The 21516-nt window shown below is 27.3% G+C and overlaps 1 protein-coding gene and 1 long non-coding RNA gene across 10 annotated transcripts in view; one reads left to right on the top strand and one right to left on the bottom strand.

The window, feature by feature from the left end:
• The window catches only part of LOC122535402 (AMP deaminase 2), a 45169-nt gene that overhangs the window by 22376 nt on the left and 1277 nt on the right, over nucleotides 1–21516 (bottom strand). For 2 of the 9 annotated variants that reach the window (XM_043666902.1, XM_043666901.1), the window contains exons 2-4: nucleotides 19585–19721; nucleotides 3445–3559; nucleotides 2357–2534 (exon numbers count right to left, since the gene is read on the bottom strand). In XM_043666902.1, the coding sequence (XP_043522837.1) occupies nucleotides 2357–2534; nucleotides 3445–3559; nucleotides 19585–19644 (353 nt within the window). In that variant the 5' untranslated portion in view covers nucleotides 19645–19721. Of the gene's footprint in view, nucleotides 1–2356; nucleotides 2535–3444; nucleotides 3581–7842; nucleotides 7862–7898; nucleotides 8214–11059; nucleotides 11159–13341; nucleotides 13508–13601; nucleotides 13724–19584; nucleotides 19722–21516 lie in introns of those variants that run through there. The other 7 variants (XM_043666904.1, XM_043666903.1, XM_043666908.1 and 4 more) reach the window with 6 other exon arrangements.
• Nucleotides 14185–18300, top strand: LOC122535413. The gene is made up of 3 exons (XR_006308167.1): nucleotides 14185–14252; nucleotides 16959–17238; nucleotides 17896–18300. It is a non-coding gene; the product is annotated as an uncharacterized LOC122535413 (long non-coding RNA).

Here is a 21516-nt window from a genome sequence, read left to right as displayed (position 1 = left end):
CATAGATTGTGACCACTCCTAAGTACGCACTGCAATGAGTCTATGTCAAGACAATTGAGACATGCTTTGAGACAACGCTTATAAATGAATGACATAAAAGTGTAACGAATGGATTTTTACATAAACTCATATTTTTAACAGTAAAATGTACGTAGTGTATAATGTAACGTATAATATCTATGTGTGTATAATGTATAATGTACATGCATAAATAAATTCATATGTTTAAGAATGTAATGAATATATTATACTTTGGACATTTTATATATTTCTTCATATTATGTGCATTCTCTTCAATTTCGAATTTTAAGATTTTCCATAAAAATGGAAATGGTTTTTGCTTATAAATACATTACTGATTTTATCAGATAAGATAATTAACAAGAAATACATATTTATTTTTAAGCAGAATGAAGAATTTTCATTTGAGTTAAATTATTCATATTCATTACTAGTGACAATTTTACTTTGTGACATCTATTTGTGACAAATATTTTTTTCTGAGTTTATAATTAATATTTTTCAAAGAATATATATTATATTCAAAGAATATATATTATATTCAAAGAATATATATTATATTCAGAGAATATTTATATATTCTCTGAGTTTATAAATAATAATTGTTAGAGTAGAATATAATATAACCTTCTCTTTCATGAATGATTATTCGACCATTTAAATTTTTTTCTTTTATCTTATTATAAATATACCAATTGTAATCTATGGTTATACAGGGTGTTTAAATGTTTAGTGTTCAAATTTTGTCAGTGTGTTCCATAGGCAAAAATAAGATTAAAATGTCATGTAACAAAAAGTTCATAAATATTTCATTAAAAATTTATAACAAAAATATGAAGTGTATGATAGAAGTGTATAATCAATTTCAACGATTGATTACTCGGAAAAGACCAATCTCCTGATCTCCTTATATTTTTAGATTGTTACTTACGAGAAAACATTCATAAGCAGACTAGCTTTGAAATTTACATAAAATGAATTGTTTACAAGAATCAAAACTGCATATGAAAAAATTCGATAATAAAGTCAATAGAAGTTTGGTCTACAATAAATTCAATAGTAATTCAATATCAATTTTGCATTGATAAAAGGTAACAACGCGCATTATATACATATCTACACAACTTCACGTTTCATATTTTTGTTATAATTTTTTAATGGAGCATTTATGGATGAATTTCAGTCTTACTTTTACCTATAGAATACCAATTTTGAGCAAAGTTTGAATACTAAAATTCGGAGCATTCTGTATAATATACATATGGAAAAGCCAATCAATGTAAATCTTTTTATCAGAAACGACTTGTGCCAAGCAAATATCCCTTCAATGTTAAAATCTCCAGTTGATGGGACAGTTTAATTATTACAATATAATCTCTATAACATAATCATTATTAATATATATAATCTCTATAATACAATCATTACAATATTATAACTATAAACACTGACCAAAGATTTTAAGAACGTATTTTATACAGCACAATAGAAAATGACTTACTTATATTGATTAGCTCCAGATAGCTTTCTATATGGGTCTGAATAAAGCCTGAATGGAAAACATTATTGATCGTCTGATTAACGTTACAGTGTAAAGAATTGCATAAACCTTTTCAAGTACACGAGTTAAGGATGTTTAAAATTGTCTCCGGTATGCTTTTCTTTCGCAATACTCAGTAACGCTTTGAAAAGTATAAGCATTGCACCGCATCCACACGTGAATACAGCAATGAATTAACGAACGACCTCGTTTCGATGTTGAATTTTCATGAATTCTAGAGCAAGGAAATCGATTTATCAAACTGCAATTTTGAAACATCCGAACGAAAATTTTCTATTTTTATGAAATAGTATAAGAAACCGGAAAGTTGCTGAATCTCTAAGAAAGAAGTCTAGTAATGAAGGAATCATTGTTTGAAGGAATTCAAAAATATTCACGTTTTCTTCTCCTTTTTCAATTAAACTTTTTTAATTTGGAAGTATCTTTTATGCAACTGTGTATATTTCAGGAGTTCATTACATACTATGGACAATGTAGACATACAAAAATGGGTCGAAAAGAGAGAATAGAATGTTTTTCATTTAAGGTTTCATTTTCGAGAAATTTAAGTTTAACAATTTTTCATATATACTTGAATTTAATTAATTCTGGATCGGACAGAAAAATGTAAAATGTAAAATTTGAAATAAATGTGAAATAAAATTTTTTCAATTAAGATCCACTTTATTTTATTCTTACCCTCCTGTTATATGTATTTTTCTGACATTTTGTAATATGAAGCTATTATTGATTACATTTACTTTTGAACAGCAAAGTATGAATGTCGTTACTTACTTGACAGTTAATTGTCTCTGTATAAGAAGTTTCTTCTCGATTTGTTCAATTGGAAATTGTGGAACTTCGTAGGGAGCAGATATCTCATTGGGCAATTCATGCGGCGCGAGTCTCAAGGAGGTCCCACCACCTGTTCCTGTTCCACCACCTTCCAAACCAAAAACTGGACTTTCACTCCCTGCAACGAAAAATATAAGATATTACATTTCGAACGTGAATGCCTCAACTCTCCATAGGTAACCTGGATCGTTTATGACTTACGACAGCTTAAGCAAAACCTGATTCGTAAATTCTTTCGTAACAATTTTTATTCATTGTAAACATTGATTGTAAAATAAAAATCATCAAGACATTGATACAGTAAAATGTATATATAAAAACATGATTTTTTAATTTTTTGAAAAGCTAGAGCAGTAAAAGGATTGAAGAATTTTCTTCAGAAAAATCTTTCAAATTGATTTGATTTAAAAATTGATTGTATAATAGTATTATACAAATAATAGTAAAGATTTCATTAGGTGGGCCAGAATTTTTTCAAATTTATTCAAAGCCTAGAATGAAAAGATTAGACGATTTCTTCGAAGCAAATTTTTGTTTTCTTGGCGAAATCTTTGACTTAAAAATTTATTGTGTAATATGCTATGGTAAAACCCCATTTGTAAGAGAGCAAATAGCTCGTATAATCGAAATCTTATTAATTCTTTCTTCTACCAATGATTTTTCATAATAAAAGTTCAGAACTCAAATAAATGAGTTTAATCAACGAAAGTTCATTTAATCATTAAATGACACTGATTAAAAAGTAAATGGAGTTTATATAAACAAAGTTCTACTGTAAAGACTTCATTAAGTAATCAAAAATTTTTTTATGTATTTTGAAAGTCTGGAATAACAAAAAATTTAAACGTGGACACGAACGACTCAGCTTTCCTGCGGAGGGTTACTTTTGTGTTAACAAAGGACTATCTAAACAAAAGACGCTTTTATTTCCAACAAGTTACAAATTAAATTCCACATAGAATATTTTCATCATAGTCATGAATTCTTTATAAGTAGAACAAATATGCACGTCTCATCCGGAAAATTACCATCATTTTTTGCTTGCCCCGTTTTCTGCAACCATTCCGTAACAGAATTGCGCTTATATCCAGTTAAATAGTCGTTTTCGTTACCCAGCACCATCGTGCAGTTTGTTCGGTGCGTCTAGAAAGATTTTTGAAAATTCTAGACACCCAATATGATATTATTTTATATAGTTTCTCTTGGTCGAATCTGTCGATCGTCTGTGATTATCGTATCTTATTTATTTATAAATAGAAATAAGAATACACTGCAGATAAATTCGAATTTGATTGGAAAGTTTCGAACAGATTTGAGCATTACACAAACTTAAATAACGATAAATATTAAGACGAGTTATTTAACTCTACCACCTGAAATTAATCAAAATTCATTTGTCATATGAAAAAGTATTTCAAACAGAAGTTGGATGGTATTAACGGAATCGTGCTTAATTTAGTGATTAATATCTTGTGTTTTTCCTTTACTCGAAACAAATTTTGCTTGAAACATTTTCTCATGTAGCAAATGCTTTATGAGTAACTTACTTATGAGTAACTAAGTGGCAAAGTTCAGGTGACTCACCTGATATATTTCAAAAACGACGAATTGAACAATATGTTATAATAAATAAATATATTACAATAAATTAAGCGAATTTTGTTCGAAATGAAGATGAGAATAATTTGAAATAATGAATCATCTTCTTATTTTTATTTCAAGAATGACACAGTAAAGTAAAAATAGCTATCTTATGTTCAAATCAAACAAATCGTTTACGATCACTTTATTTAATAAAATAATAGATTACTTGTTATTTGTTATTATTGTACTTAGATTATTTAAGTACAAGATGATACTTCATCTGGGAATCAAACAAGAATTTTTATCTATATATTATTAAAAAAAGCGAACAATAAATTAACTGTTAGTGATGATACAGTAGTTATTTTGATAATAAATCTTCTATAATACATTTATTTTTAGACATGTCTGAATAGATATGTGTGCGTGAGATAATAGAATCAGAAGATATTTGAGAAATTATATTTATAGAAACAAGATACAAAATACAAAATAAAATGAAAAATTATTTTACTTCAATCAAATAATAAAATAATCTAGAGATAAATCATTATCTTATTCAAATAAACTAACGCATTGTTTCAAGATAACATTAAATCAAATAAGATGATGTATTATTAAATAATCATTTTTCAAATATCTTATTCAAATAATATCAAAGCCTGATATATTATCTTATTTAACTGGATAGTTATCTGAAACAACTATGTTTTAGTTTATTCGAGATTTCTCTTTAGATTATTTTATTATTCGACTATTAAATAAAATAATCTCTTATTTCATTTTTTATTTCGTATTTGAGAAACTTTTTGGTAAGGAGAACCAATTTTTTTCATTTTCGAATATGTGATTTACTTTAATCTCATGTTAAATAAAATTATGTTTCTTAAGTCGTTTCTAAAAAAAAACAATAACGAGCTAACAAATGAACAATTGAAATGGAAATTAGTGAAATCAACAATTTAAATAAAATGATAATAAATAATAAAAAAATTAATTGAAATAATTTCTCATTATTATTTGAAATTGTTATTTTTTATTTTATTCCAAATAAAATGTGCCTTGAGTTCGATATATTCACTGCATGAAAAATAATATCTTCATCACTAACATTATCATACTATTAATATGCTGTATTTGCTTGATTGAAATTTAAAATATACAATAAAAGTAAATGAGTATATGTAATCAATGTCTCAATAAAAATAAACAATATGTATTATGTCATATTGAAATTCAATTTGTAAGTTGAGTTTACTTGAAATGCATTTTATAAATATTTTAATGAATGTAAGTAATAATTTCAAATATAAGTAAGTAAATTCATATATTTTATTCCGAAAGTGCGAATATTTTAGCGTTTATTGGAAACGTGTACACAAAAATGTGTAGAATAATACCCCAAAATATGTTAAGACATTCGTACATACGAATATGAAATGATATTTCAAACACGAAATATTCTTTTTCTAGTTCTGTTTATGAAAACATTTGCATAAATATTCACGAGCTATTTATAAGTATTTTTTCAACTAGAATTACAATAGCTTTTTGTTCATATTTACAATGTTAAAGTCAACTTAAATTGAAGTATTATTCTCCAAGATTCGAGTACTATTTTTACCCACCCAAATTTTTCAACTCTTTCTACTCTGGTTGACACGACCATAACAAAATGTAACATAAATAATATTTAATAAACGTTTATATCGATCATACAAAAGATTATAATGAAATATTTAAAACATATTTAAAACACGCAATATCTTCGTAACATGAAGAAAGAAATTTTTCAATATAACGTTTAACCTTCAAACAAGTACAAAAACTATATAACTCTTTCGACTTCGATTAATTCCTTATTTTAAAAACGAAAGCGGAATGAAGCTTCTCGAAATAGACGAAATTGGGAAATGCTGCTAAACCAGAAATTTATCCACTTCTGAATAATTCAACGTGATTAAATAAAACATAACGAAACATAATTAAAGTTTAATTAAAATTTCATTTTGAATTAAACGCAATATGATAATAAAAAAAGAAAGATATATATATATATATATACACGTATAATATTGTGTAGAAAGAAAGAATTTAAAAAGGAATTTAAAATAACGATATTTTATCGTTATCTTGATTTCTTAAAGTATAGCGTAAAGAATTTCGTTTTCTTAAGTATAACCTGCTGTCGTGACAAACAAAGCACATATCTCTCGACTATTGCTAAATGAAGGATACGAAGTATATATATGTACCACTGAATCTGAACACGATTCAAATCACGTATCCTACTTGTTTGCATAGGTATCATGATAGTATGAACATGTTGTCTTCAACGACCTCAAATGTTGAAGACATTACAAATTTAGTTAGACTTTATATCTTATTTAAATATCTTGTAGATATATATCTTGATTGTATAAATATTTTATACAGTAATTAAAAATTTCGTCACATGAACTATATTTTATATAAAGTAAATTGACAACAGGTACATTGACACGTATTTAACTGTGTACCAATATACCATAAAAGTTCCTAAAGATTTTTTCAAATACACCTCTAAATATACATAATTATATTTACATAAAATATAAATCAATGTGAAAAAAGATTTATTACGTGTAATATTACATTTCTATGTACACGTGTACGATAAACGTATTTGCCCGTTAAAAATCTGTATTTTTAAACATAACTTCATATTTAAAAGATAAGAAATAAAGATAATAGTAAAAAAAAAGATATTAAGTTATGTTGATAATATTTAGTTAATTTGTCTAACTAAAAAACTTCTCTGTCACGTTCAGAATCTTCAAATTCCCACGAAAAAATTTTGTCCTTTCTTTTCGACTCGTTTTTTTTACGTAGAATCACCTTTCACTCAGATGGTAACAATCTTTATTACTGGTTGCGGGACACTAGTTTACTACTAGTTATGGGACACTCCGTACATACGATGCTCGCCGTGAAAGTGTCAATAGAAGAGAATTCAATCTTATCGCAATCTGTGACCTATGTTAAGTTAACAAGACTGCGCAGTATCAATAGGACGAAGCGTGGAAAACAACGTGAGAAGAAAGAGCAACGACTATTTACATTTACAATTAGTCAAAGCTTTACTCCGTGTCCGCTTACCAGCTGGCATGAACGAGTAATTTCGCCAATGTACAATGCGCAGTCATAACAAATTGTCGGCTCACGCTAACAAGAGTGTGATGACCGACGGACATTTCGTTTTTTGCGCAGCATCACACCACGTTCAATTTAATCACGGAAGCCGTTATTTTCGTTCTATAAATAAGATTTCACGCACACACGTGTGTCGATCTACGAAGCGAAATGTGTAGATCCAGTTAGCGAAATTGGTGCTTTGAAATGGCTATTTCCAGGAAAAACGTCTGATTCGTGTGAGTCATCGGTTCGATTTGGTCGGTATCCAAAATTTAGAAATCGGACAGCAGATGTGATATTGGTGATAGATAAATTGCTTCAAATTATTCACATACCGTATTCAATTACAAATGACACATTAGAATATTTTAATATCACGAATAAAAAGCGAGCTATATGTATGAGTCAAACCAAATACCTTTCTTTGTCGCCTTTGGCTCTGTAACGCAGAAATATATATATATATATATATATATATATATATATATATATTGACAATGGCTAAAAAACATTGGTTTGGGAAACAGTTATACACACCAATAGAGGGCGTAATTTTAATGTTTGAAATAGTATATATATGAATAGTAATATATATGATATGATGACATAATATAATATGATACAATAAGCTTCTAATTCGTATCAAATAACAAAGATTCGGCATGTACTTATCGCACAGACGATCGACACTTCGAGCGTCTTGAAAAGCTTTACAAGTAAATACCACGGTTTCGTTCTTGTTTCGTAGCACTAATAACAATCTCTTCAATTACAGTACCACAAGAAGCTCAACTGTACACTGCTAAGCAGAATCGACACGAAACAGTCCTCCCCAGTATTTATTATGCAGAAGTACGTAAAGGAAAATTGTGCTAGCAGACTACGGAGATAAACAAGGCACTTTTCTAGTTCGTAGTTCAGAGGGCACTGACCACATTAACTGGTCGCGAGTATCGAATACACTGACTGTAGCATGGAGTTGGCACTTGGTAGACATCGTAGAATCGGTACGCGCAACTACACACTCGCGTGCCTACGTGCACGTCCCTACTACTAAACGTGTTTTCTCTGGTAGCGCCGTTAACGCACGTACGCCAAGATCGTGAAACAGTTCTTCAGAAGCATTAACTGATCTCGCGTTTTCTCGCGACGTACACGTTTATACCTTTCTATTAATCATCTCGGAAATTACATAATGATTCGAAGCTCATTTATTAATTGTTATTCAAACTAAAATCTAATAATACATGCTACGTTGTATACTGTACAAAAATGCGTAATTCTATTACATTACATACATATATCATAATAATTATATTACATAATAATAATATTATGATAATTATATCTTAATATTAATAATATTATGTAGTAGAATTATATTGTATTTCATATATACAAAAATTCCTGAAACATTTTACTTTAATATGACTCACTGAAAACTTTTATCGTGTTTTAGATATTTAATCTCGAACGACATTATCTTGAAAACTGATTTTTGTGTATCTTTTATTTATTAATGATGAATGACCTCAAAATACTGACGTGCTAAAATTAATATAAAATAATAACGGAATATGAATCATTAACGAAGCGTAAAAATAGCCCGTGTAGAAATAAGTCGAGCATTTATTAGGATTTCTATATGAATACACACATATATAATTTATTGAGCATAATTTCGTTTGACCTACATTCCTTAAAGCTATACATGTGGTATACATAAACTGTATTTGTTGTTTAAAATAAGTCCCAGTGCATTCGCAGATAAATACGTACAAACGAAATCAAACTAGAGTTTAAAATTAATACAGTATTAAATATTAGTATTAATGGAAATCTCAGTAAGAAACATTCAATATTATGATAAAACGATGTTATTTAAATAGCTACGTCATGAGATCAGTATGAGAATTTGAAACAGTGTTTAATTATGATAAGACATTATTAACAACTATTTTCATTCATTTTTTGTGTTTAACATGTATTTTAAAAAAACAAAGTATATTAAATAGATACACATATATTTTAAAAATAACAAAACATTTCAATGCTTGTGTTGTCAAAAGTATGGTTTATGATTACATTTTTATTGTAATCTGCTCTTAATAATATAATTGATTTATAAAATACTACAAGTATTTGTATAGTATTTATAATATATTATATAATGAAAGTATCTATATAAATCCTTGTAATATTATATAGAATATTATAGGATTTATATATTATATAATGATAATTTAGAATAATTTCTCAATTATTTGTACCTTATGTCATGCAAATTGAAATACATTATATTTAAATTCAAATATTCACTTCACTTTAAATTTTTGAGAAATATATTATATAAATATAATTAATTAATTTCTATAACTGAAAAATAAACAATAAAATATCACAAATGCCAAACTGTCCACAGTAAATTTTATTCAAAGTTTGATATAAAACTTACTTGAAGAGCTCATAGCATAATCACATAAGGTGCTTGTAATAAGATCTGATATTGATAATAAGACTGAAACAGAACAGATTAATTCTGTATAATTTATAATGGAAAAAACATACAAACACGAAAGAGTGGTATTACATAATGGTTCAAGTTTAGTTACATAATGGTTCATTTTAAAATTAAAAACTCTTGAACTAATAATAATTACCAGACTGCGGAGTTTTATGCAAATAATATGAAATATATGAAGTATTAAAAGTATAATGCCTCTTATAATATTTAATAGTTGATTCTTATGAAATTTAATTATTCTAATTTTCTTTAATCATCTTCATAAAGACTTACTCCATATTCTAAACAGTTGTAAGTATGAGTTTTAATAATTTTCATAAAGCTTTGTAAACTAATCATACGGTCTGTGAATATATAATATAGTTTTTTTGAAAGAAAAGCAACATCTGTTAATCTATATTACAAAATTCTATTAGCATAGTATATCTGCTTCATTAAACAGTGAAAGTGTTTTCCTAACAGCAAGATATATGTAGTTCGCATGATAACGTCATATTTATGAGTAAAAATATGAAACCCTTTTTTTTGGAAATTCACGAATCGAGTTGCGTGAATCAAGTCCTGGCACACGACCAGAGACTTTCAAGTGTCAGGAAAGTGCTTTTCATAAAGGAGATCAATAGAGATGGTTGGCGCACGTGCACACGGAATTTGAAAATTTTTAACGTGTCAAAATCGTACGAATCATTCTACCTATGTCTTACTTTTCATTTTAATTTCATTCGTCTTTGCCAAGAATTTAAATATCGTGAAATGGCTAAAAATAAAAGATTTTCTAGTAAAAATAGACATATCTTGAGACTGTACTTTTTCTGGTTTCACCAATGCGTCATAATGCACACATTTCGAGAATATTCATTCAAACGAATAATTCATACGAATAATTTCGTCACATCAATTTCGTAAAAAAATTACAAAGATACATTTCCCTTTATTTGCAATTTTTATTCAAATTATATTACTCTTGAAAAATCTCATAATTTATAGTTTTATAATGCTCTTAAATATCCAGATATTATTTCTTAATTCTAATATTATTGTAATAAATTTATAGACTGAACAGAATCAAAATTTTTTAAAATATATAATTTCCTATAATTTCCTATAATTTATACTTTCAATATTTGTGTAATATACATATTTATAAAATGATCCAGATTATTATTGTTTTATATAATTAAATAAAGTGAAAACCTTTGGTAAATCTCAATTCATGCTTCGAAGTTTAGTATGTAATACATACATTTGTGAACTATCCATTTCGCTAAATAAATAAAAGTCTTTGATTTTATATGTACATATATACATATATATATATATATATATATATATATATACATAGGTAACATATTCGTTCCCACCTTTTCTTTTTGGATGCGATTTGTAAAACGTTTTCCACGATGGTTTATGCATAATTAAATTCCTCGTATTAAATTATAAGTAGCCTTGTTTCCAGTTATCTAGTTGGCACTTCAAACACCTCTGCTGCAATTGCATGAAGTCAAAGAATGTAACTAAAATGTACAATTTCAATGATGATTGATACACGGTATATCGCCCGTTTCACAATAAATCAAATTATATTAAATTCAAGTATGTACGTCAGACACGTTAATTGCGAAATATCACGTAGAGAATTTCTTACTTCGAAACAATTCAACTAAAGATAGTCCACTTGATATTGTGTACACTTCAACCACACAAATGTGAATCGATTCTCATGGAAAACTCCCCGTTTCCTCTAGTATATAAAGATAAGAGCCTGATACGGGCAAATTGCACGTATACACATACTAACCACATGAACGCAAAATAATATGCGCGCATGTGTAAATATATAAACCAGCGATAACGTATCACGTTTGATGTTTAAAGAACTGCTGTCAATGCATATCGTCGTTTTAACTTAAACATAGGTAAAAATAATTGTTTATATATTACAAATCTGATTTTTACGACACTGTACATAAAAAAATACACGTATCAACATGGAGAATTGAAAAAAACGAAATTCTTTCAATGTCACAAATTTTTAAAATATAAATAATGTATAAAACAATATACTATTTTTAAAATATATAAAATATATATAAAATAAAATAATATACTATAACATATTAATATATTGAATCTATGTAATATTTACAATAATATATACAAACATATATAAATAAATTATAATTTAGATAATAATAATTTATAATTATATATATACAATTTATATTTATATATATAAATTGTATATATATATAATATTAAATATTAATAATCTACATATATGTTACTATATGCACACACACACACACGCACACATGTGTAATATTTATATAATAAAAATTAATAATACAAATGAAAGTAGAAATAATGATTAACTATGCAATTAACAATATCAAATAACAAGGACGAAACGATACAAAAAATTTTGTATTTCTCTTTAACTGTATGAATCATCAATGAATCGTACAAGTTAGAATGAAAGTAATAAGTGATCATAAATGAATTAACACATTTAACACATAATTGTTAGTACATAGTTAATACCTCAATTTAAAGTATGTCGATTTACCAAATTTTAACAAATAATGTATAACGTAAAATATAAATATGAAACTTGTAAAACTTGTTTTCATATGTTTCGTATAAATAAAATTAAAATTAATAAAAGTCTCGAAGTTTAATACCAAATGAAGAGCATGTAATAAATTTAGAATGCATTTATTTCTAAACATATTGAACATTTGACATGTTTATTTATTGTACATGTTTAGTATATTGAAGTATATTATTTCCTTCGAATCTGTAATAAATAATTTCAGATTAAGCTGTACGATAATACAGACTCTATTATATCTTTATATTGTATACTTTTTTTTTATATCTTCGTTTTCACACTTCTAGAAAAGTCTGAATAACAGCTTTTGTTAAAATAGTTACTCATATTCATGATCATGAATTGGTCACATGTTACTTCTTTATGAGAAGACGAACGAAAAATATAATCACACATTTACATTTATTTTAGTATTTTGTATTAACTCGGTACATGTTATAAGACAAAATATGAGATAACATTTCATTAAAAGAAGAAAAAGAAAATATAGCGAAGTTTCAAAATTGAAATATGAAACACATTTTTGTCCTCTGTTTCTCTTAATAATTTTTACTCTTTTTTTAAATAATTAATTAATTAATGCATTTCAAAATCTGTAATCAAGACAAACATAAATATAAAAGCGTATAAAACACAAAATCAGAGACAATACTTGTTCATTTTTTTTGTCCTTGTATAAATTTTCATCGATGTAGATGAATTTTTTGTAGATCATTGCAGACATTAGAAAAAAAAAGTGCTACTTCTTTGAAATTTGCATTCTGAGACACGTTTAACAAAATATTGAAGCACGATGTTATATTAAATAATATTAAAATATAAATGATGTTGTACATATTTTCTTTGCAATTTGTACTGCAAGACATTATTAAAGTATTAAACATCAATATAAACACACTGTTCCTCACAGATGTAAACATCATTATATAACAATTTCCATTAACGTTAGATGTTAAATAATCAAGAAGAGAAAAAGACTCAAACCTAAGTGAATCGAGCAGCTTGAACATGGAAAAAGAGATCAATGTTTACCTTCATCCTCGGGGTCTATGAGAAAGTTCGGTGGTCTCAATAGGCAAAGGAAAATTCCGTCGTTTTCCGTCGAAGTGACACCTCTACTCGACATGACTCGATTTACTATTCGACTTCACTGAACTCGACTTCAAGTTGCACTTGCGATGCAAATTCGACGTACGTTCTAAAAATTACAAATATTTATACGTTCTAAAAATACAAATACATTTACATAACACGTTCGAAACAAGTACTTCCACGTGAGAAAAATTTCCTACCTTCGCCAATCTTCTACACGTTTCGCTGCGAAATACCGAATACTCCTTCGGCTTGGCTGTTACGCGCTGTTCGGTTAACAACTGGATTTTACATCCGGGCGTCAATGTTAACTAAGTTTATACGATGTTACGACATAAGCGTGCTAACCGTTTTATTCGACGCTCGTGCAAATATTGCTCGTTATCCGCCAAACCACGGAGAGACTATTACGATTTAATACTGAACCATCGATATGCAGGTACAGTCCAATGACTTTAAATGATAAACACCAATGGATACCTATAGATTCGTACATTGACTATTCACAATATGGAGGAATACAAAAAATCGTCGTTCTCTCAAATGAATCGAGTAATCACTGTCGCAAAAAAAAGAAAGAAGTTGTTGCGAGAGTTGTCTTCTTGTCTCTCCGTGCTAAAAAACTCGCGGAGACGGCCTAACCAGACAGAAGATGTTCCGCACGACGGCAAAAATACTATTCGGTATACGAGAAGGCGAGAAAGAGGACGGCGTAGAACGCAAGCAAAATGTCAGGCTCTATGCCAAATTTCAAAAACGTTACCTACGTCGTACCGCCATCATGTATAACGACTTCATACTCGATATTCGAAAACAATCGTATCGCCCCTATCGTTGTTTGCAAAGTAAACGTAAGTTTGTTCACAAGTTACATAATTTTATCAATGGAAAAATTATCGGTAATTTCAACTGATATAACTTCGTAAGAAAAGATCATATGAAAGATCCATTTGGTCTCACTCTAAAGCGCAAAGCATCTACTTTAAAGGGGTATTTTGGTAATCCGGCTTGAAAAAATCGACTTTTCTTAAAGTACATGCTTTCGAAAATGTCTAAAAAATGTAAAAGGATTTGTTTGAATTGGTAGAATTAGCAAAGTTATAGATGTTTAAGGTGTACTGCTCGCAACGTAAGTATGAATATTTTTGTACAACGGGTAACAAAACCTTCGAATGTGTTTTTCTCAAAAAATATTTCAGTTTATAATATTATTATTTATATTTATATTTCAGTTTATAATATTATTATTCACATTTATATTATTAATTCTTATACCGTTGTTATTTTATATTTTATTTTTGGTCCTGCTCGATCGATTGTTATATGTTTTTTCGTTTAACCCTAATAATTCAACATTCAATGAAACGGTGACAAAAGATCGTACAAGTCACTGTAAAGGGAATGTTTCAATTAAAACGATGATGGATACAGTTAATTTTAATTTTCGAGGAAAAAAAAAACATCCTCACTCTTCCACTTGCTGTAAAATCATTGTGAAAAAAAAAAAAAACGAACTCACGACTGTCAAAGTAGATTAAAATAAATATCCGCGCTTCAAGATAAGACCAAGTGGATCGTTAAATGATCTTTTTTCATGAAGTCATGTCAGTATTTAAATTATCGAGAATTTTTCATTTGATACAGTTATGTTCTTCACTGCATGTTAATTTATTGATATTCTTGATTATTATATTGAAGAATTGAATATTCTTCGAAAAAGATCCGCAGTGTTTATTTTAATAGGAATGCGCGTACAATATTATAGTAATTGTACAATAATGATAATGAATATAATTGTGTTCAATATTATTGTAATTATAGAATAATGATAATGTGCAGGTTGCGATTGATTTCATGTACCGACGATAATTAAAAATATTTCAGACTTGAGATTTTCTCGAACGTGATTATTATTTTTTTATTTTTCCTTTTCTCTTTTTTTTAATCAAATTGTTTATATTTTCATGTTCATATTTCGATACGATTACTAAATGGAAAATGTTTCACACCTGAAACCTTTTCACATCTTTATAAGCAGATATTCAAACGCATGAGATTTTCACACAAACGACGTTATTTCCTACGTTTCTTTTTTTCTTTCTTTTTTCAGCAAAGTCGTTTCTGTTTCGTTTTGTGATATGCAACAGTTCTACTATAAACAAACAAACGAAATAATAGTAATTTTAATCGTTAATGACACGTACGATGAATAATTACGTATAATATATGTATTTCTAAAAACGATGTATTTGTGTACTTGTTCAAAAGTGTCGCACTAATTGACGAAATAACCTTGGACGAGAGCATAAATAACTATTTCGTTCATTTTCTAATACTTCAATGCGTCGTACAAAGAAAAGGCTTGTACGATGAGCGAATCATTTGAACGAATCGTTATTAAGTATTCAAGTATTTTATTTTAATAATTATAATGTATAATTATTAATTTATTTATATAGATATATATATATATATTGTATATATGTATATACGTATATTATTATTATTATATATTATAATTATTTATAGCAATAATCATTATGAAGTATTCAAGTATTTAATTTTGTTTTGATTATTAATATTTAATAAATAATAAAAAAAACAGGAAAATTTGTAAATTTTGAAGTACTCTTAGATTCTTTATTTAAATATAATAAGTTCCAATTTATCTTGTTAAGTAATGCCACAAAAATTTTGTACGCAACATAGTCTGATATCCTCGTGGCCTTGACGTCATTTCGCGTAGAATGTTCACCAATTTAGTCATTAGCTAACTGTTCCTCTTTTTATATCGTTTCGTTTAATATACAGCTTTTCATTTCGTGTTTTGAACGTAATATTCAACTCAAATTTTTAATAAACGTATTATTCTGGTATTTAGTTCCAACTTATACATAGAATAATAATGTTTAAAGCGATTTATAGAATATTAAAGAATAATGATGTTTAAAGCTCTAAAGTTTTATATTGTCGAATAAATTGATTCCTTATAACAAAGAATATAAATAATATAAATAATAATACGTAATGATAAAAGTATTATTATTATTTAAAGTAACAGTTTCATTCTTAATATTTAGCCCCGTTGTTTAATCGTTAAATTTTTAACAATGTTTCTCGAAACAATGTCATTTTTACTCTATTTGTTGAACAGAAACTGACGCACTTGCTGGCGCAGAATGTAAGATTTAGCTTCATTCAAAGTTCCTTCTTTATTTCTTTGAATGTTACTACTAGAGTACATATTGTACATATAGATACTTTTACAATCAATAATAAAATAATTGGTTTATTTATTAGAGATTCAAAGAGAATAATAGATTGCAATATATATATATATATACCAAAGACTGCGGATTATTAAATGTATTTATGCGATATTTAAAGGTGCAAATACACCACCAGAACGCATAAAGTATATAAAAGTATACAAAAATATTGATCGAAACTTTTCTATATTTTTTTATTCACATTATTATATTGCATTCTTCCTATTTTGCATCTTCTTATTTCCCATAAATGCGTAAATGTTCTAATTTTCAAATTTGCCAGGGAAGGTAATATTCGAGGCATATCTCGCCAGAAAAGGAAGTGAACAATGCGCGTTGTTCGTGATGCCGGATGAGGATGATCGATGCAAACGACACGGTTGAAAAGTAAGCACGACAGGAGGAATGATAATAGGATAATTTTTCAATTTGAACTATTTTTAAACTGCGAGAACACCCATTAACCGGGGCGCGTTGCCCGCTATTGAAACGAAGTAAAATAAAACCGGTCTTTAACGTCGCACGACGGATATTATCGATTCTTAGAAATTTAACTACTCTTGGAAACGTAACAATTTTCGTCCCTCTGTTTACAGACGTATTATTACAGGCACCGAAAGCTAAATTGCCGATTTTCGAAGAATAGTCGATATTTAAACTAACTACTATACACGATTTCGTAAAAAGAAATCGTGCAACGATCAAGACTGAGATTACTTTTAAAGCTCGATGTCTCTACTTCCAAAAGTGCATTTTATTCCAAGATGTTTTCACAGTATATAACAATATGAGAAAGTGAAGACACTTTTTTTTAAACGGTCACATTATGTAAAAAATCGTTGAAACATTTTTTTCATGATTGAATCCATGTTGGATTTAAAGACAGGCCGTACAGCGAGCTCCCCTTTACAACGATCCTTCAAAAAAAAACTTGCTACACGTTTTTCTTTCTCTTTTTGTCAATTTATTGAGCTTCAAATATTAGGCTTACAATTAGACGACAAAAATTCAAGAATTTACGTCTAATATTCAATGAGTCCATGTTGATTATTATACGATTTCTTTACGATTATTGTACGAAGTTATAACAATTTAAATACCGATTTTTTTTTTTTTTTTTGGACATCAGGAATTTAATGTCTGAACACTTTCATCTAATGATATTTTCAAAATTTTCAATTTTCAATAATACCTTTCAAACGATAATAAATATTTTCTGTTCGAGCAAGAAACAGATAAAACTTATGTTTTTACTGGCATGATTTCTCGTCTTAATTTTGTATTCCGAGTTCCCTTGAAATTTTTCTCTTGTTTACTAAAACGAGAGTAAGATTGGAATATAAAAATTCAAGGACTTGGGGTTAATCTTATATTACTGCCAAAGAGGCATGCTCAGCCGCATCTTGGACGAGCTAAAATTACAGCATCGTATTTAACAAAGTGTAGTTTACGCCTCGGTGATATTCATACAGCAAAACACGTAACAAAAAAAATACCGCCAAAGACTGAAATGTTTTACGGTAAACAAAGTGCGACTAATAATAGCACAGATGCTTCGAATTTTCTGTTCAACAGCATGCAATGTGCAAAAATTTCCGGTTAAACGGATTTCTCATTTTATATTTTGTAAACTGATATGTAACTATACAGATTTTAACAACCACACTTTGTCAATTAATTTTAAACAAGTATCATACGAGATACACATTTTTTTGAAAATTTTACGTTTTTCTGGAACAATACCATAATGTGGGGTTGCAGGCGACCCGATCGAATTTTTTTCAATCTGCAAGCATTTATAGAAGAATGTCTCAAGACGAATAGTATAACCGAGTAGGACGTGATTCTGCATGGAAAAATGAGTCGAAAAGAAAGAAGAAAACTTCACATCAAGTATACCTGAATTTGCTTTGTTTCTGCAACATCTGCATTTGCACATCCAATCTAATTTATCATTCCAAACTTCTACGGAGAATGGAAATTCTTTTCCACTATCCTTTGAAATTTTAATAACTTTTCTTTCGCTACTTTTAATATCGCTAATTATCGAACGTTTTATCTTTTAATCTTATCTTTTAATAAGTGAAATTCGTAAGGAAATATAAAAATGTAAATATAAATGAAACGTACATGTAAATTTACATCAGACTTGAACAAGGTATTAAATTAGGGCATTTAATCAGGTGGAATACGTGTCCCAAAATATAAACGTCACTAGATACGTAAATATATACTCAGATAATCAACTGTTCGACTGCTTCTCTTTTGCTTCTATTTTTTAACACGCATAATCTCATTAATTTATCTACATTTCAAGCAAGAATTTAGAATAATTTAAATTACGAATAACGAAAATTAAGAAAATGTCTAACATTGGAGGGTTGCGTTACTAGGACGACTAGAGACCGACGTAACTAAATAAAAAAAAAAAATACAAGCATATATAACATTATACATATTATTATTACATAAATTATATATATTACAACCATTAACTGAACGGTTCTTTTTAAATTACTTATAGGTATTATCGTGCAATGATACGAAATGATACAAATGTTATAAAACCGTAACAATAAGGGAAGACTAAAAGTTATGAATATATTTCATAAAAATCACGATATTACAGTAGTCCTGAAAATATATTCTAAGGATATCGGGATATCGAATCAAAAATAGGGACGAATCCCGAAAAATCAAAAAGTTCGGTCATTCTATGCATTACCACTCTTTCCCCTATTTATACTTAGAATAAAATATAAAGATGATTACGTATCTCTATACAAAATTGTAGAATATATGACGATTGCACTTTAATATTATGGTTTCATAATTTAATTTCAAATTATAAACGTCCATGAAGCTAGACAAAATTTATTTAGGATACTAAATAAAGTATCACAGTGAAACTTACGATCACGATGGTGGTCGACATTGTGCGGGGTTGTCGAACTATCGGCATCACCTTCGCCATCTATTTCGTAGTAAATTCTATTGGTTCCGCCATTATCATCCTTCACGCCATTCACACCTACCAGATCTTCCATTTTTCTATAAACATGTGTTTTGATTTTTTTTTCTGTATATAGTTCACTTTCAATTTACACACATTAATATTACTATCAGTAAGATACGAATTCAATAAAAAAAAAAAAAAAAAACTAAAAACCGTATGTTATTGACAAGCAAAACATAAGTCTAAATTTATTTGAAATTTGAATAAACATGTACTCCCGCCCATAAGTATTCGGACACTTTAGTTTAAAGCAAATTAATAGTCAAAAGCAATATTTCAATTAATCCAAAATTAATTTAATTAACAAAGTACATCAATTAATTGAGTGTAGTAATTAAGTATATTAATTAAGGAAAGTATACATACGTATAAGGAAATAAATAATTCCAATAATTATATTTTATTATTTCCAGTAATTACCATCTATGATTGATCTATAGACGTTTAAATGTAGTTAAACGAATTTTTATACAAATTGATATTTTTGATAATATAATTAAAAAAATAGAAATTTGGTAAAAAAATTGTTTTACATATATATATATATATATATATATATATATATAACGTATATATATTTTAATATTATTAGCATTAGAAAGCATTATATTTTGGATATTTTTTTCATATTAAGACATATATCTTGTGCAATATTGTATTTAAAAATTTCAAAATTATCGTTTAAAATAATATAACTATAACTATAATTATATTTAAATAATTTAATTATTTTACATTGTTTTATTTTTAAAAATAACGACTGATATTAGTACTTAAGAGTACAAAAATTTAGAAATTGTAAGTAGATGTACATTTTAATGTTTTAAATTTTAAAGCAAGTAATTTTTTATAATAGATGTTTTGCCTGTAATTAGTATTAAAGATGCGAAAAAAAACAAATAAACATTATAATTCAAATACAAGTGTTCCATCTAAATTTACATAATTATCTCTTATCATTTATTGTTCTATATATATTGATACAAGTTTTATTTAGATAAAGTAATTTTAATTCAGTTCATTTCTTTAAACAAAACTATATATTTTTGTTTAACTATATAATTATGTAATGATCGATTGATATATTGATTTTTCAATGTCTTTAAAAATTATCTATCATTGTTTAAACTCTTTTTTTCATTGATCATACATAAAAAATGTTTTGTTATATTATATATTTGCAAGGACGATCTTTAATACCAATACAGTGACTTTTGTCCCTGAATGATACTTATACCTTTTCAAAAATTACTCTACTAATTCGTTGGCAAAAATCCCAGATATAAGTATTATCAAGGATACTGGTTTCATGAAAATCAAATATCTTATAAATATCCACTAAATAATGTTTATTTTATAATGACTCATTAAAAAAAAAAAAAGAGAAAATACAGAAATGTCAAATCTAAAATTCGCGGCAAGGATATCCTACTACATATTTCATATTCAATGACTACAAAACGTGTTTGATATTCATCAATAATTATTACGAACAAATAATTATACTGGAATCACATTCGCCCGGTAGCGAGTTAAATATATTTAGTAATATTTCATAATTAAAATTTTTTTTTTAATATTTTAGAGTTCATTAATAAGATTATCTTGAATTGACACATTAATATTACGAATAGTAGCTGTAATATTAATAAAACTAATAATTTTAATGTAGCAAAGTAAAATATCGTAAAGTAAAGTATATAGATAGAATAAAAATATTAATTAATAGTAAATAAAAAGTACATTGAAAGATCAATATATCAGAAATCAATATTCGACTTGGAGTTCATTACATGTAACTTCAAAGTATTCTGAAAATTTTGCAGACAC

This window comes from Frieseomelitta varia, unplaced genomic scaffold, assembly GCF_011392965.1.
Source record: "Frieseomelitta varia isolate USP_RPSP 00005682 unplaced genomic scaffold, Fvar_1.2 scaffold_715, whole genome shotgun sequence".
In the NCBI taxonomy this organism is placed as follows: domain Eukaryota; kingdom Metazoa; phylum Arthropoda; class Insecta; order Hymenoptera; family Apidae; genus Frieseomelitta; species Frieseomelitta varia.
Note: the sequence above shows the minus strand (reverse complement) of the source record. Positions and strands in the feature narration are given on the sequence as shown.